This window comes from Parasteatoda tepidariorum, chromosome 6, assembly GCF_982258835.1.
Source record: "Parasteatoda tepidariorum strain Cologne lab strain chromosome 6, Ptep-v5.0, whole genome shotgun sequence".
In the NCBI taxonomy this organism is placed as follows: Eukaryota; Metazoa; Arthropoda; class Arachnida; order Araneae; family Theridiidae; genus Parasteatoda; species Parasteatoda tepidariorum.
This window is the reverse complement of record NC_141760.1, coordinates 2,545,975-2,565,227: the sequence shown is the minus strand read 5'-3', so window position 1 is coordinate 2,565,227 and position 19,253 is coordinate 2,545,975. Positions and strand designations below refer to the sequence as shown.

The 19,253-nt window shown below is 29.4% G+C and overlaps 1 protein-coding gene across 1 annotated transcript in view; it reads left to right on the top strand.

The window, feature by feature from the left end:
* LOC107445605 (uncharacterized) overlaps positions 1–14,901 on the top strand; it is a 70,902-nt gene extending 56,001 nt beyond the window's left edge. The window contains exons 22-24 of the mRNA XM_043050198.3: positions 5,196–5,370; positions 6,052–6,098; positions 12,666–14,901. Coding sequence (XP_042906132.2) covers positions 5,196–5,370; positions 6,052–6,098; positions 12,666–12,749 — 306 coding nt within the window. The 3' untranslated portion in view covers positions 12,750–14,901. The remainder of the gene's footprint in view (positions 1–5,195; positions 5,371–6,051; positions 6,099–12,665) is intronic.
* The last annotated feature ends 4,352 nt before the right edge of the window (positions 14,902–19,253 follow it).

The following is a 19,253-nucleotide window of genomic DNA, read 5'->3' as shown; positions in this document are numbered from 1 at the left end:
TTTAAACTTTTGTAATTTAATTTATCAATTAAAAGAATTTGTGATTCATATTTATAAGCAAAATAAAATAATTGGATTATTTTTTTTAAATCAGTTTTTAGTAGTATCCAACATTTTATAAGAATTCATTCATTTTTAAATTGTGTGTTATTTCAGGCTCTGTCACATTATGCTTCATTAAAGGAATTTAATTGTTGTTTAATACACTTAAACTTTAAACAATTCTCGGGGGCTCGCTCAATATTATTAGTTAAAGTTAACAAATTAATATAGCTTTGCTTGAAGTGTTTTATTTATTTATTAATTATTGAAATTCATATATATGGCCAAATTTTGTGCCAAGTAATGAGGAGATGGAGACGGCCGAGCGTGTTGCCGAAGGCTGCTTATATATGTTTTTACAATAAATTGGAGGATTGGTATTGAACTTTTCATTTTACACTAGCTGTTTTTTGTTTCATTTAATAAAAAACATTAAATGATATAGTCTAGGGGTGCACAATCTGCAGGCTACATGCGACCCGTCAGCCTTAGATGTGCGGCCCTCAGTTGCAATATGGACAAAATGGGGGGAAAAGTAAATTTTTTTTTTTTTTGAAAAGTTAAAAAAAAATTCAGAAATTTGAAATGTATGTTTTTGACACACCCAATCTCAATCAATGTTTTCGATGGTTAACGCTACAGATTTGCTCATAGTTTAGAAAATCCCGATATTTTTAATATGTCATTATTACGATATGCGAATTTTAGTTATCACTTTTGACGCTCTTTGTGTGTGCCTATTTCATCGTAAATACAATTATTTTTCGGTAGTTATTGCTACACATTTCCAGGTAGTTTTTACATTTTCGTTATTTTAGCACGATATTATTACAAATCACGAGTAAAGAATCGCTCATTTCGATAAACATTTTTTCACCTGGTTCATTTGTATTGATTTTATCGCAAATCAAATTATTTTTCAATTGTTATTTTGCCAATTATTGCTACACATTTCTACAAGATTTTAAAGGTCCCGATATTTTTTATATGCTATTGCGACTTTAATTTCGATTCCCGCATTTATATACATAAATTTTGGACGTGTTTTATTTACGCCAATTTTATCATAAATATAACGGGATTTTGATAATTTTTTGGGTAGTTATTACTAAGCTTTTCCCTGAGGTTAAAAAAAAACCTGATATTTTTACTGCTATAATTTGACAGCACGCGAGTTTTGAATAGCGCATTAAAATAATTACTTTTTACGTGCTCTATTTGTACCAATTTTAACTTAAATATAAGAGGTTTTTATAAAGTTTTTTTTCCTCTCTTTCCCGTTATTGCGGCATTTTTACTTGTGATTTAGAATATCATGATATTTTAACACAATATTACAACTCGTAAAATTCAATTCTGTTTTTAATTTTCTTTTTTGTAAAACGAGATTTTTACATTTATATTAAACACGGTCCCTTTTTGCAAAAAAATAATTCAAAGCATGTGCATATTTCTTTAGTCCCCTGAACACGTGTAAGTAACACATGCTCAATCTATTCTTTTTGTGGTCACATGGTTTGAAAATCACATATCGCGTTACGCTTTTAAAAATCGTACATTTTGATTTTTCTCATAATTTAAAAGTCGAACATCGTAATTCGTATTTAGGCGATCTTAGAATTGCGCATCGCATTTCGTAATAACTGACAGCCGTGATTCTCTCAGAATATCATACCTGTATATCAATAACTCAAAAGAAAAAAAGAAACGAAGTTTCTGAAGAAATGAGTTTATTTAAAAACATTAGTAATAAAAAATGTCACAAACAGAGTGACGAAAAGAAAGAATACAAAATGATCTGCTTCAACAGAAGCTTAAATACAGATAACAGGTGACGTCATGATCCACGCAAGAACGACCAACAGCAAATGAAAATAAACTGGCCGATCCCCGCAGACCATGACGTCACCGACGCAAGTTGAATGCATGAGATCGACGACGGAAAATCGAACCTCATACCTTTTAACTTCTATTATTTGTCTAACAATAACATTAACGAGATTTAAAAATCATCCATCGCAGTTCGTGTTCTGACGTTTTAAAATAACATACGTGTTACTCTTCTAGCAATTCAAAAATTATATACCGCGACTCATATTCATGGGATTTAAAATCCACATATTGCGATTCATATTCACGTATTTTAAAAATCCTACATTGTGAGTCGTCTTTTTGCAATTTAAAAACCACACATCTCTTGATTCGTATTCACGCGATTTGAAAACCATGGATCGCTTTTTTTATTTACGCAATTTGAAAATAACACATCGTTATTTATATTCGCGAGATTTAAAAATCAGGAAAGGAATAACATCATCTAGGACACATTCCAAAACTGTCCTAAGTTTAATACTACCCACAACAACAGCTTCAGTTGAAAGACTGTTTTCCAGAATGAATTTGGCATATTCAAAATTACTGAGCAGTCTTTAAACAAAATCATTAAATTTTCTTTTTATGGCTCAAAAAAGCTATCACATGATCGAGTAGATAAAATTAAAAAATATTAAAAAATTTTGCAAATTACAGGATAATCATTAAAAAAAAATTTTAAACCATTTTCCACCTACTTAGACCATTTTAAACTGCTGTTTGTAGAAAATGCAACACCATGAAGGAATCATCAGAATCAAATGAAATTCGCAGCAAATGTCAATTATAGGATATTATGCAAATTAATAAAGTTTCAGAGCCATCGCGCGTGCGTGGCGCGCGCAGCGCCCTCTGAATTGATGCTGAAAGCGTATAAATAAAGTGCTGTAGCGGGACGTTGAAAATAGTCTATGATTATTTGTTAGTGGCAAACGTTTAGTGAGACCTGAGTATGCCTCCACGACGGAAGAATAAGAAATTCAAGCAACTTACGGAGTTTGAACGAGGGAGGATAATCGGCCTTCGAGAAGGAGAATTTTCCTATCGCGCAATAGCAGCTCGTATGCAGCGGAACAGTTCCACAGTGATGCGAGTTTGGAAGCAGTGGACCGACGAGCACCGAACAACTCGAAAAACAGGCACTGGACGACAGAAGGTGACGTCAGAGCGCGATGATCGACACCTGCTCCGCATGGCGGTGAATGATCGCACAGCTTCCTCCAGGCAGCTGGCAGCACATTGGTCTACTGCTACAGGTGTACAATTGTCGGCTTCGTCAATTCGTCGTCGTCTGCTGCGCCGTGGATTGCGTGCAAGGGTGCCATTATACAGGATTCCCCTCACGGCGGATCATCGACGGCTGCGTCGGCAGTGGGCTCTTGAGCACAGAGACTGGCGAGCTGATTGGCACCAAGTTGTCTTTTCAGATGAATCACGCTTCAATTTGTGGACCCATGATGGCCGTGTTCGTGTTAGACGTTATGCCGGTCAACGCTGCCTTCCTGAGTGTATTATTGAACAACATAGTGGTCGAACACCCGGAGTTATGGTCTGGGGTGCGATTTCGTATCATGGACGATCCAATTTGATACGAATTGAGGGTAATCTCAATAGCAACAGATACGTCCGTGAAGTGCTACAGCCCGAAGTCGTTCCTTTCCTTCAAGGCATCCCTGGAGCTATCTTTCAGCAGGATAATGCACGCCCACATGTTGCGCGGACTGTTAGAGACTTCTGTTCAGCACAACGCATGCAACTTCTTCCTTGGCCTGCTTATTCGCCGGATATGTCGCCTATTGAGCACGTGTGGGATATGGTTGGTCGGCGTCTCACTCGTGATCCGCGTCCTGCAGTTTCCAAAGACGAACTTTGGTTGCGCATACAAGCGATATGGAATTCTCTTCCTCAAGCAGATATTCAACATCTGTTTGACTCCATGCCACGTCGTATAGCAGCACTTATTGCAGCGCGTGGTGGCTGCACCAAATACTGATTTCGGACGCTTAATTTGTTTCTTTTGTTTTGAAAATTTCATCATTTATTTGTATCAGTACAAGTCGTTTCTGCATTAAATTTCATTTGATTCTGATGATTCTTTCATGGTGTTGCATTTTCTACAAACAGCAGTTTATATCATTAAATTTTGACTTTAAAAAATTGTAATCAAGATAAGTTTCGAAAAAAGTAATGTAAATTTTATTAATTGTTAATATATATGTGTATTAATTGTAAATTACAACTGTCAAAAAAATTAAAGTTAAAAAAACATTTGTCATAAAAGTTGTAAACAAAAATACTATTATTTTTTTATTATTAAGGAAAATAGTTCCTTCAAAATTCATGTTTTCTTTCTCTCCTTTTCTTCCCTCTCTCAGCCCCAGCCTCTTATAATTAATTTGAAATAAATGTTTTAAAGTTCAAATATATTCACAATTAAATGCTAAATCGTATTTTCCACTCAAGGGGTTTTGTCTTAATTTTAATCATTTTTAAACCCTATAAACTTTCTTTGAATCAAAGTATTTAGCTTACATTTATTTTAATAACTAGAATTATTTCTTTAAAATTTAATTCTACGAAAATTTATGTTTAAATAGACTTTTGTATTATGCAATATGATTAAAAAGATGAATTTTCCCCTAATTTTCAATTTATTTCAATTTTTTAATGATAAATTGATTCTGTTTTTTTTTTTTTTTTTTTTTTTTTTTTTTTTTTTTTTTTTTAGTAATCAGTTTTGAAGTTTCTAATTTTAAACATTTAAAAGTATTTAATTTTATGCAAAGATATTACAAGGTTAACTGACAAAACGAATTTAGTGCTTAGAACAATGATGCTTATATAACAATTACTATCAACAATTGCTGTCAATATGCCTGTCTAAATACTTTGGCATACGGCTCTTCATTAGTCAATCTGCTGTGCATGTGGCCTTCCACTCAAAAAGGTTGTGCACCCCTAATATAGTCAATAATTTTTTATATTTAAGAATTGCCAACTAGTTCTAATTCTATAAACAAAATATTCCAGAGTAAATTAGTAATGTTGACGTAACATAAAAATAATGCTAAAACAAAAGCTTTATAAAGATTGTGCATATTTTTTTTTATATTTACTTATTATTTTATATTGCATGGGCCTTGGTTTGAAAATCATAGTGCTCTGAAAAGGGTTAAAAGTTTTTACGTTTGTAAGTTATGTGTTATAGTTAAATAATTATTGATACAGAATGATAATTGTTGATAAGATGGTGTTTTGATTATAAAATATTAAAAATATAGGTTGTTGGTCGTCCCGTATCTCAGAATTTGCAGAGTACATTATCAGCGCAGCAGATTCAGAATGCCAATGGATCTTCTGCTCTCTCCCATGACTTAGGTTCCAACACCTACTCTCTTTTCAACTCCCCTTGGCCACCAAACATGGCAGCAGTCTCTCGACAACCCTCTAAAGAAGGTCAGTTATTGAAAAAAGTTATTTATGGTTTATGTAAATATGTAAGAGTAAAAAGTTGAATAAAAAGACTACATTGCTGATCTGCCTACAAATTGAATTAATTAAAAAATTTAATTTATGAAATTTTTGGTGTTGCAAACGGAGTGCAATATTTGTGTTTTTGCTGCAGATTATTGATTAAAAACAAAACAAAAACAATAAAATTACTTGTTTTTTTAATTCTGTTCCTTTTATTAAAAATTAGCTCTTAATAATTTATCTACTGCGCAAAATTAGGAAATGTTGCTACTCGCCACTGGTAGTAGTTTTATCAGTGAAACTTGTGACCGCTTTTTCAGAAATTAAAATTTTTAAACAATTTAAAAACTGTTGATATTAATAATAAGGCACTTCTCAGAATATAGCCAACATTATAAGATTCATTTCTAATCTAAAATGAGAAAAAAAATTTAAGTAACGTAACAAGCGTGAAATTATAAAATATTCCTAATAACTTCATATTTATTAAAATTATAATAAATTATGCCTTATTGTACAAGGTATGTTAAAAAAATTAATAAAATGGGCTTTTGTGAGTATTTTATGCATGCACTTATTTAAATTATTCATGGATAGTTAAAAACAAAATTACTTTTATTATTATAACTATTCAATAAACTAATTTTTTTTCTCTTTTAACAGGTCAGCATGGCAACATTGAGCCACTGTTCATGCAGTCCAGAATTCAGGTTTGCATTTTTCTTTTTAATGTTGCATAAAACTCTTTTTTTAATTATTATTATTTTTTATACCTGGTAGGGCGACCCGGGGTAATTCACAATCACTCTGTTTCTGGGATAAATAATGATCACCTAAGTTTTATTTTTAAAAAATTATTTTTTTTTTAAATTTGAGACATGGACAAGAATGTTTGTACACTTTACTAAAGTATAACTACATTTACTTAATAATAATTTTTTGTTTAATCTAACAAAATAAGTATCTTTTAAACTGCTTTCTGTATTTTCCATTTCAAAGATGGGTTTCAAAATGTGCATATTTCTACAAAGATCCCCCTCATTCTCTTAATAATAAATATTTTGAGTTACTTTCTTTTTCTTTGTCATAAAAGTAGTGTAAGCTTTTGTTTAATTTTTTCACATCAACTGTAAACTTTATAATTGATTATAGGAAACTATATCAAATGTTGCCCCCTACAGATGGGGTAATTATTGATCACTGGGGTAATTCCTGATCATTGTAATTTCTTCTTATAAATAGTATATAAAATAGCTTATAAATAGCTAATTGTCTTTTCTTAAACAACAGTTCATATTTATTAAGTGGAATTTTTGTTTTGAACAAAATTTGTTTTTAACTGTTTACAAGACTGTATTCTGATTTACACCATTTCTGGTTTGTCTTACCTTGCTTCTACCTTAATTTTATGTGTGTACATCGTTAGAATAATTTTCAAGTTTATAAATTAGCCTAGTATAATTGTTAGAATAATTTTTAAGTTTATAAATTTGCCAGTATAAATATGGTGAGAAATTATTAGCCTAAAAAGGATACTAAGCTTCTAGAAAACAAAATTAGTGAATTTCTTTTAATGATTGAAAATTAAAATTTCAGTGTGAGACCTGCTGCCAGAGCTGTTGGCATACCTTACTTAACTTTACACTTCCCCTTAATGAAGTTAAAAAATCCAGCAAAAGTAACCCATGTGGGAACTCTCTTATATTTCAGAAGAACATGAGAATGAGTTGGCTGATTGCCTAAAATGTGTGACACGATGCAAAGATTTTTGAAAATTTAAAGCGTTATTCGTTCTTCTTGCTTTTAAATAAATAGTTTTGTTAGCTGCTTAAGCATATCTTTTTGGTTTATTTTTTTATCTTGATGTCTTATTTGTTAATTACCATTATATAATTATTTTCAAACAGCCCCTTTACAATAAAAGCTGGTGATCATTAATTACCCCAGAAGTGATCAGGAATTATCCCAGAAATGATCAAGACCAGGGGTAATTCTTGATCACTAAAAATTTTAAATCTTTTAAATTCTAATTAGATTTTCAAACAAAAGTTGGCATAGGACTCATCTCATATAGCCTCAAACTTCCAGTAAATATTAAAATTCTATTTTAAATAGTTTTTTTCACAAAATAGATGTTAGCGTTTTTTGATGAGGAATTACCCCAAGTCACCCTATGTTTAGAAATCATGTTTTCTTTTTATTGAGAATATTCCTCTTTTCTAAACTCATTTTAATTTAAAACAAAAAAAAACCCCGAAAAACTGCACAAGTTTTTTTTAATTTTCTGTTCCCCTTTTACAAAATGTCATGCAAGTTGTGTTGCACACTTTAATTGTGAGTTTTTGATATCAAAAAATTGTGTTGAATGAAAATTTTTGAAAAGAAATTATTATTTAATGTTATGTTCAATAATTATCTCCCATTTCATACGTCCTTCTCACCGTCCATCATTGTCAATTTTTATCGCCTGTCGCAGAGTCGTAAAACCGCCTAAAGCACAAATAGTTGCCATTAGGGTAACTAATTCTCTTTAATAGCGTATAAAACCTAAACTGCGGATGCAATTTTGACCAAATTCAATATATATGTCCATCCCCCAAACATATCCGAGGAAGCTAAATTTATATAAGCTGTAGGGAAGTATTAATTTATAAAAGTTACACATTAACTCTTAGGCTGTCATCTTATGCCAAAATAATTTGATTAACTTAGCATTTCTTATTAATTTAAGTAATTCTATAGTCATATATTAATTTGCAATTTGTGAATTAAAAATAATAAAAAAACTGAGTAGCATAAGAAGATGGAAAAAATCTATTTTTGGCAAATAAGAAAAATAAGTCTCTATTAATATTGATAATGTAAATAAATGTATATTTTAAAAGAGTTTATATAGTGAATATTTTCTTTTATTATCTTATCTTTTAGGTATAAAAATACTACAGCTGCATAGTTTTAAATCCAAATCATGATGCTACATTAATATTATGCATGGTTGATCTTTTTTCAGAAAAAGCTTTTAAATTAGAATTGAAATATTTTTATATATTACTTATTTTCAGATAATGATATTTTATACTTTATGATTTTTGATGTTTTATTATATCTCACATTAGAATAGTCTCTCCTTTGAAAAAGGCCTGATTAATAGGTTTACTTATTTGTCAGGATTCTCCGAGTCTACTGTTTTTACAAAAGGTTTATGAAGAAAAAAAATTAAGCTTAGTACCAAGATCACTAATAATTTTGAGTTTGTAGAATAAAGAGGATAATTCGTAAAGAAAAAAAAAATTCACTTCTTCCATTCATCAGTCTTGTCCATCTTCAATACTCCTGCAAATTATAATTCATTCTGTAGTATTATTTAGAAATCTTATTTATCCTTAATTATTACATTTTATATGGAGAGAGAAAACATAAAAAAAATTTAAACGTTTTTTAAAAGTGAAGAAAAAAAATCATTAAAATAAAATATTTTTTAACAAAATTAAAAAGTCAGAAAACAAAATAAGAAAAAGATATTACTTTACCATCAGCTCACAAGTTTTTTTGCCTTCTAAATGTATAATAAATTGCATAATGTTGAAGTTACTGAAATGATTCTTTGAAAAATGTAAAGCATAATAAGTTATGTGATTAGTTTAAAATAATATTTAAACATATAATTTGCTTTAAATTTAAGGATTTCTAGAATCATAGTAAACGTTCATGAAATGAAATGCACTTATCCTTTTTATACTCATGGTATGTTCATTTGTATTTTTCAATGTTGGAATTTTTTATGATTTACATTGTACAAATAATGATCGACTTTTATCTGTATTATATATTGAAATGAATGAAAAAAGATTTTTAAATATTTGTTTTCTGAGCATTCCAAGTATATAATTTAAGATTTTATTGAACTTCCAAAAGTGTTCATAAAGTTTAATTAGTTATGTTTGAATGAACATAGCATGTACAACCAATATATACAATATGCATTTCATTAAGAAATAGTTCATTTTGTAATTTATATTTTCTTCTGTAATTAACAAGATTTTTATCACATTAGTTAGCAAGCAAAAGTAATATTCATAAATATTAAATGAACTACACTTTTGGTACTTGTTAAAATGCAAAACATAAATTTAATCTTAAAGTGTTATGACAATTTTTTGAAAATATCAGAAGAGTCTCTTTATTTCTTATTGAAATATTTAAACGTAACAGAAACTATTGAGTCCCTAAGCGATTTCGCAAATTGAACTGAACTAATCAGAAAAGATTCTTTCTATTCCAACTGTAGTAAGATAAGCAGTGAATAATTGAGTTATTAGAATATTCTAAATTATGGACTTAATGGTCCATAATAGAGATCTTAATATGAAATGGGGCTATTTTGGATCCAAATATTTGATGATTCAGAATATTTTTTTAACTAAAAAATTTTTTTTGACATTTTTTGTCTAAAAAATCATATTTTATTTTGAAATATTGGATTTTTTCTAATATATACCCATTGATGTATTTTAACAAACCCTGAAAAGTTTACAATACAAATAAATTATGCAATAAATATGTGTATGCATATTACATGTAATTCGTTTTATAGATAAGTAATGTACTGTAATTAAGCAATATTTTTTTATTTTTGTTTAATCATGATAACTAGCTTGATATCGCAGACTTCAATATCTCGTAAATCTAGTTATGTCCAAAAAGTATTTTTCCCCTTGGCATTATAAATCCATCTAATGTTAATTTGAATTCCTATGTCAAAGGGTTCCTTTGTAAAACCTTATTATGTCGAATTATTTTTAAGATAGAAAATGAATTTTTTCGGAAAAATCACAATGTAAGCTCATTGCAACCCAATTTGTTTCTATTTATTGCATAATTGCTCTTGTTTTACTTTTAAAAATAAAATGTTCATTGTTGTATTTAGATTTATAGTCAACTATCAATACATATTTAATAGTAATTATTCTTATGTTTCATGTGTCTACTTTTTAGAGTAATATTTTTTTTACTTTTTAGAACGTACTTAGTTCTGAACTTGTTATCTCAAAAACCCTTCAACTTTAAGATATCAAAAATATACTATACTTTAATTTTTTCAAGTATTTAGCTAATTTGTTTATCATAATTTTAATTACTGAAATATGTTCTCATATTGCTGAAATAAATTCAGATTACTGAACTATTTACTTCATATAATTTTGTATAAAAAGTTATTCATTGTTATAGTTAGTTAAAGTTTATAAAACAATAAGTTGATAATTTCAAAGAAAAATTTGGTTTGATAATTGTAAGGAAAATTTATTGGAAATAATAAATTGTGAAAAAAAACCCTTTTGGTTATAAAGATGGTTTTTTTTTAAGTGGGCTCAATCCGACTTTTCTGAGTTGGATCCACCTTTGAGGAGAACCTTGCAAGGTGCATAGCTTTTTTAAAAAGTGCTTAAAGGTGCTTATTTTTTTGTTTTTTAAAAGCCCTTAAAGGTGCTTTATCATATAAATTTTTGACCCGAATTGCGCAAAATGCATAGACGATTCTTGCATTCTCATGAACAACTCTGCTGCAATTTGCAAGAGATTCTCAATTCCAGACTTCATTTTCCACCCCCTGAAATCGAACTGAAAAATCTCTCGAATGTTTGCTAATCACGGGGACCAACTAAACATTGCCATTTTGTTGGTTGGCTGTTTCAACATTGCCAAGTGCTTAAAAATATTTTTGAGTGCTTAAAAAGGTGCTTATTTTTTGTTGGAAAATTTGCCAGCCCTATTAAGTAATACTGTTCTTTTTTTGGCCTTTTTTAGTCTATTTATTTGTGTATTTTTTCTAACAATGACATTTATTTGTGTTAATACCGCTACCAATAATATAATTATTGGTAGCGCTTCGCGCTGTCGTGCCACAGGTCCCTGGTTCGATCCTCGGGCCGGGCAAGGTTGACTCAGCTTTTCATCCCTTCAGTGAGTCGATAAATGAGCACCAAGTATGCTTGGAAACTGAACACTGGGGGTTCCACGTTCGGCTGACCACCTGACCGGAACATCTGCTCCTGCACCCCAAAGCCCAAGGTCGAGAAAACTGAGATGGGCACAGTAGGCCTTGGCCCTCAAGGGCTGTTGCGCCGCTGAGTTTAGTTTAGTTTTTAGCAAATTTCTGTTATGTAGGGTGTATATGTCAACTGCTCTAAAAAGCCAAGTATAAAAATTTCTAAAATTAAAAAACATAAAAATATTGAGTCTTCAAAATTTTCTTAAGCTAAAAATATATTATTTTTTGCTCCGGATATGATGCATTCGCCATCAAAGAATGATGTAATAACAAATGCTGTGGGGGACCAGTTAGTCAGGAGATCTTATAAAAGCAGGAAATTCCTGCATTGACGACATCTGTCAAACAATACTAGACATGTGGATTCAAATGTTTTTATAAAATCATTTAAAAAGTGTGCAATTTCAAATTCTTTGGGTGAAGCTGATTCTTTGTAGGACTCAAATGAGGAGAATCTGACATTGATGATATTTTGGGATCTTGAATTTGTAGCTTTATAGTATATATAGTAATATTTTCACTGTATTCTATTTTCTTGAAAGAATCTTAAATAAATTGTTTTAACTTTTTTTATTTTTAATATTTTTTTTTAGTGTAATTTAAAGTTTCTGAAAAAAGAATTTTATATGCAGAAAAAAATATGAGAAAAGGCAAATATAATTCGATGTAACATATAAAAAATGGTTTTTTAAATTAATACAGAATTATTAATATTTATATCATTATTTATAATGCATCAGTAACAATTGTCTGACTTTACTATCTGTGTCTATCCCCTGATTTCCGTAAAATTTTAGTAGTTTGAAAAATCGATTTATTCACCAGGATATCACTCAATCCACAAAAATCCCATAATTCAATAAATTTAAACTTGTAAAATACACTTTTAAGTTGAGAAAATTAATTTTCCTTATAAATATCACAATGAGAATAGAATTCAACTATTTTATGCTAAGAGGGCTTCTCTTGTTAATTACTTTTCAAAAAAGTTTCAATGAAATCAATTTTCTGCTTTTTTATATTAGTGTAAATGTAAAATCGTGCCTCAATCATAAAAAAAATATCAGGTTTTTTAGGCTAATAGGAAAAGCAGAAAATAATTTTCTGTTAAGCTTTTTTGAAAAGAAATTAGCAGTATTGAAGCTCTTTTTGTATAGATCAATTCAATCATAAGATGGTTTATTTAAAAAAAAAATTAAGTTAAAAATAAAACTTGTTTCTCTTCCAGTCGCTGTGGTCGGGTCCTGGGCCATCTCCCCTGGAGCGCCTACTGGAACAACAGAAGCAGAGACGTGATGGTGCTACACAGTGAGCCCACAGCTGACGTGTTCACTTTTGTGAAAGAGTCCAATTACATATTCTTTCAGTCATTTAATAAAATAGATGGCAGATCAAATTGCCCTCCTCTCTATGAAAAAATAAAAATAAAGATGCTTGACGACAGCTAAAAGGCATCCAGCAGAAGGGAGGAGGAGCTCAGAAGATGAGCGCTATTCTGCACTGTCATGAGGCACTGCATCAGAATTCCTTTTACATATTAAAAGGTGTGCTTTGTTCGACCAAATACATGCTCACTATAGTTGTGCATTACAAATATTATTATTATCAACTACTATTTACAAGCTCATTCTCTGCAGACAGGGTTGAGTTGTTTTTTATGGTAGCTTTTGGGATCTACGCACGACTTTTCATGTCAAATCACATGCTTAGTCGGATTTTTGTTTCTAAAAAAAAAAGAGAGAATACAAAATCAAACTAAGGGATGAAAAATCCTTTTGTTCGCTTCTTTGAAATTCAAATAGGATCGCAATGTGTACATAAGTAGCCTATTTGGGTTTTAGAACGGAGAATTTCTTTTTTTGCACTATTACTCTAAAAGCTTTATTTTTGAAAGAAAAAAGTAGAGACCTTTTTCGAAGTTCACGGAGACTGGATATAGATTTTAATCGGTCATTTTAAAACGATTTTTAAGTGCCATCCAATTCACCCACAGAAAAGATCCTGGAAAATTTTTTTTACACATATTTACCAGTAAAACGTTTTTTTTTTTTTTCCCTTCATCATAAATCTTTTTTTTTTTTAAATATGAAACTGATTATGTATTTAGGGGTCACATTTAAATAAAATTATTTATTCTTGTGTTTCTGTATGATAATTTGTTGAGCGGTAAGCTTGCTAACCCTGAGGGTCCATAATGTTTGTTTTTTTAAATGTCATTATTACTATTTTTGCTTTCAGTTTTTGAGCTAGATTCTCTAAAACATCATTTTGGGTAAAAATGCTCTCTTAGTTTTAACATTTTGTCAATATTATGAGTGATTTAAACATTTTAATCATATGTGATAGCATTGTAAGAATATATCTATAGTACTTATGTGTAAGCTTACACTTTTGGCTTGTGTCCATTTTTTACTAAAACTCAGAAAAAAAAGAGAAAAAAAATTATTAAATGAAATGTGGCATCAAACATGCATATCCATTCCATATCAACACACTATCTTGTTCTCCTCTTAAAACTTGTCAGACCAGGTGTAGGAAAAATTATCCTTTATTAACTGATTATTTTAAGTGCCATCTTCATTTGTTAAAATTTTTTTATTCATTTTTAATGTTTTGTCTGTGATTTCGTCTTTTCAAATAATATTGAACTTTAGTTCATTAAAAAGTTTCATCATTCAGATAGGGCCTCAAAAACACTCATCTAGTATTTATGTTTTTCTCATTTTTATCATACAATGCAGAGTATTAAATTGACCATCTTTTAATAACTAGACAGAAGGTTTTGATGATCATGTACTCTTCATTATATCTGATGACCAAGGCTAGGATGTTGATTATCCAAAAGACTCTTGAAAAAAGTCCTGAAAAGATACAAAGTATCTAAAATCCATAAAATATGACCTTAAAGTGAAAAATAATGCACTTTAAATATTTGATGTTTGGTTTTCTATAGGCTTGTTTATATATATATATGTGTAATTTCCTACAACAGTTTTAATTTTACTTTTCGTTTATTATTAAAATATATTTTATAAAAATTGAACTTAAAATGTTACTTTTAGTAAATGAATAGAAAACGAAACATTTGTAAAGAAATTGCTTCTGTTACAATAGAAATATGAGGGCAGTCTCAAAAAGATGGGAGCATAACACAGATTTTAGGCTCTGACAAGTTTAAACTTAACTCACAGTAAAAACTTTTAGAGTGAATGAAAAATTCTGTCCAATGACTTCAATTAACATAAATTATTGCATAATTTTTCTTTAAATGCCTTAACTATATATATTTTTTAATCATAAAGGCCAAGTGCGGACATTCATGATGTTAACTGACATGATGTAAAACCAATTTATTATTTTTTAAACAGTGTTTAGGTGTGTACAAATAAAAACGAGTATAAAGTTTAAATAAGATGGTTTACGAATGACTCTACTAGATAAGTTTTATTTTAGTGTGTGAAAGATTTCTAGGAAAATAATTGAGGATTTTGTTATGTGTTCAGAAACATAATGTACGAAATCACGCTATATTAACCAAAAATAAGATTAAAGTAAATAAAAGGGCAAATAGTCTAATTCTTGTATAAAAAAAAATAATCATAAGTGAACTTATTTATCAGTCCTAAAAATAATTTTTCATGTATTTAAAAAAAATTTTTACGAAATATTTCTGCTGACAAATACCATTTTCTTACATGCGAAACATAGGGTATTATGCAATGATAGCTTTTCCCATTAATTTAAAATAATATAGAAAAGTATAGTGTTAAAGTTTTGTAGTGAATTACATACATATCAAAAGAGTTCAATATATCTTATGAGAAGTACCCACAAATTAATGTGTATTTGAAGAATTGAAAACCAAAGGTGAAAATAATAACAGGGCTGCTAGTTTTATAGATAAACTGTATTGAAAGTCTTATTTGCTGTCTAAATGTTGAGGTTTGTAAGAAAATAAGTAAATCTCTCTAAAATGAATACTAAACTTGTTTTTCTCTCGATGATCATGTTAATTGGTATATGTTCTTTTGTTTATCAAAGTTTAAAGAATGTTCTGATGAAATTGTTTTTCTTTATAAATCCTCCAAATGATGTCTCAATATCAAATATTCTTTATGCTAAAAGCAACATTTGTGTCATTGTTAAAGGTTGCATTATTTTTAATAATGGGAAAAGCTCTTCTTGAATTTATTGTTTGAAATATTATAAACAAATAGTTATTGTTAATCATTGCTGGCTAATTGTTTCTTGCCAACTGTCATAATCTACTTTTTTGACTAGAAATATTTCTGAATAGTTGTTCTCTCATTGTTAAACAATTTTTCAGATGCATTGAGGGGAGAATATTAACGAATTAAATCTTAGTCATACTGTAATCAATTGTAAAAAACAAATATATTTTTATGATTTGTAATAGTGCAATAATCCATTTTGTTTACTAAGGTATGAAGTACAAACAATATGGTTCAAATTGCATTTCACTTCATGCATTCTAAAAATTTGTTCTTTTAATTATATTGTATATTTTTATGCATAATAGAAAATTTGTCACTTTGAAGTATAAAATAATTTTGATACATTATATGAAAAATAAAATTTTGTTTTAGACTAAGCATATGAAAAACATAAGATTTAGAATTAAAAAATAATGTGACAAAGTTCTAAACTTTGAATTAAACAAAAGTTTAATAGATCGAAACTCTAATAAAAATTTAATAAATCACTACCTCCAATGCTACTTCACAATTTTAAGGGGTTTTACTATCTTAACTTGTAGTATGATCTCCTTTATTTCAATAATGCTTCATAATATCAGTATAATCATGTTAAAAAAGTATATTAAAAGACTTTTAACAATAATCAATTAAGTTTTCCTTTAAATTGTTTCGAATTTTATGTGTTAAATAATTGAAAAAATTCATTCTATTTTAGTATAAATAAATAAAAATTTATTTTTTCAAAATGATAATGACTTAATAGATCATTTAAAAAAATTATTCCCAATATTATTTTCTTATTGATCTATTTAAATTTTGATATTTTGCATTATATCATGTTCTACAAAAAGGGTTCTACTAACAAAATTACAATGGTTTTCTTAATTTAAACCTTTTTTTTTTTTTTGTAGCATGTTACTTATCATCCATACAGAAAAATATTTTATGTATCATATTTCAAATGCAATTGTTTCAGTAACTCTCATGGAAATAAGAGCTTTTCTTAAAAAAAACATAGATGTCAAAATAAATATTTTCCACCAGTTTCTGCTATTATTCAAATGTATCTAGTCTTTTTAACAGTTTCTGTGTGGTTGTTAACTGTTTGTTTTATTCTGATATGAATTTAAATATTTTAAAAGTTATTTTTAAATAAATGTCACATTTCAAAACTTAACTTGTTTTTATTGTATGAATTCTTTTTCACTTGAATCTGAATTGTAACAGTCAGGGTGCAAGCACATTAAGGCTTTTTTTTTTTTTTTTTTTGTTGCTTGTCTTATAGCAACTAATAATTTCCTGCCTGTTGAGAGATTGAAACACGGCTATTTCGTTTTAATCAAAAGAAACATTTATGTGTTATTTTTTGAAAAGTTACCCTATCACTGTACTATTTGAGCTCATTAACACATACAGATGTTGAGACTCATTGCTTATTTTAATGAGGGCTGGAAAGTTTTCTATAGTTTTAACCAGGCATAAAAAATTTTCGTGTCAAAATCTTGTAGCAAGAATTGTCCAAAAATAATATTAATACGTTGGCGTAAATATTATTACAGTGATCCAAAATCGCCAGGATTCCAGCAAGTTTGGAAAATAGATTGTTCTATATTATAGTTTTTCAAGATTAACCAAGATCGAAACGTAATTTATTCATTAATAAATGACAATTGACCTCAATTTTTATGCAATAATATTTTACTTTCAGTTAGATAACATTTAATTATTAAATGTTATAAGATATTAAGTATGATAAAATAAATGTCAATTATAAAATAATGAAAAGTAAGCAGAGGATATGTTGAACCTTTTTTTTTTCCATAAATAAAAACAAGATTTTTTTTTTTAATGTAAAGAATTAGCAGTCCAGATATTCAGATAAAAGTAGAAGAAATAGAAAATATACCTATTATAAACAAGGAAGGACATTTTTTTATTTATTAAAACATTTATAATTTAAGCCAAAGCGGTCTTTCAAACATTCATACTAGTTTATTCCTCTCGCTGAATTTTTTCTTTAACTATCTTTTCAACAAATCTAAGTGTGCTCATTAAAAGTTTTCAAATAGATCCCAAGCATACAATTTTAAAAAAATGTCCCAAAATTTAAAAAAAATGGAGATGAATTATTGTATTTATCTCATAAATAGCACTTTGCATGTTTTGCTTCAAGTCAAATACTAATTTTCACATGCAATTTAATATCTATTGAGATGAAAATTTCATGAAAAAAGGTTTTTGTTAAAAGCTCGTATTTTATAGCACAGGAGTGGCGTAGTTATGAGGAGGATTTGGGGGACAAAACTCCCTCTGAAATGAAACATTACTTGAATATTGTAAGTAGGGTGTAGATATAAAGAAGTTTTCATTTTTTGTAATTTAAGTATTTATATATATTTAAATTACAAAAAATGTATATTAGAAGGAGATGGCCGGTAACCCCCTCGCGCATACATTAAAACTACGTCACTGCAGGCCACTATATGCAACAAAAGATCTTAAAGGCATTTTACTAATTAGAATATATTTTCAATATTAAGCAGTGAATTTAATGATGTAAAAATGTATTATTTTTTACTAAAAGAGTTGGTTGCATTTGGACACCAACAAAGTGCACTTGTAAAAAAAATTCTTTACGCCCGACTTCGAAGATTCACCAAGCGGATCTCATTATTCGTTTTAGAAGGCTCTAGTAAAAAAGACGTATAGCAAAAACAAACTGTGCAATTGGCGATCGAAATGAGCTACAGGTAGCATAGAGCAGAAATCTCTACCCATGGCAACACTTCGCATGCTTTCACCATTAGCGTGTGGAGAGTCATAGAGAAAGGAAGTATACGTTAGTTTCTATCTTGATTTTCAAATAGTCTTAACTTTTTTAAGTTAGGAAACTATATGGAACTAAAAACTGCATTAAACATTCGCGATCGCAACACTCGAATACGCCATCTGGGGAGAGACCGGTTTCATGCTTTTAGCCCTTCTCCCTTCCCTCTCCTCCTCTTTTCAGTTGTATAGGAATGTACTACGATATTTTCCCTTTTCTTAATATTTTTCCTTTTTATTTAATAAGAATATTTTTTAAAATTTCCATAATACTTTTCTTTAGAACTATGTTTAATGTAGTTTTCAGTTCCATATAGTTTTTCAAGTTAAAAGATTTCAATCTATATGAAATTCAAGAGAGAAACTAACGTACTTCCTTCCTCTATGACTTTCCACACGCTAATGGGGAGAGCATGTGAAGTGTTGCCATAGGAAAAGAGTTCTGCTCTACGCCACCTGCAGCCCATTTCGATCGCCAATAGTTCTTAAAGATAGCGTCATGGAAATTTTAAATATTAAAAAGAAAAATATCGTGGTACATTCCTTTACAACTGAAAAGGGAACGGCCAAAGGCATGGAACCGGTCTCCTCCTGGCGTATTCGAGCGTTGTGATCGCCTATTGGCGATCGAAATGGGTCACAGGTGGCGTAGAGCAGAACTCTCTGTGACGGTCTGGGAAACATCCCTGAGGATGATCCGAAGACATCGCGATTTTGATTCTCTGCAGAAGGAATTGTTCCTCTGCTTTGGTAGTTCTACTGGGAACTGTGTC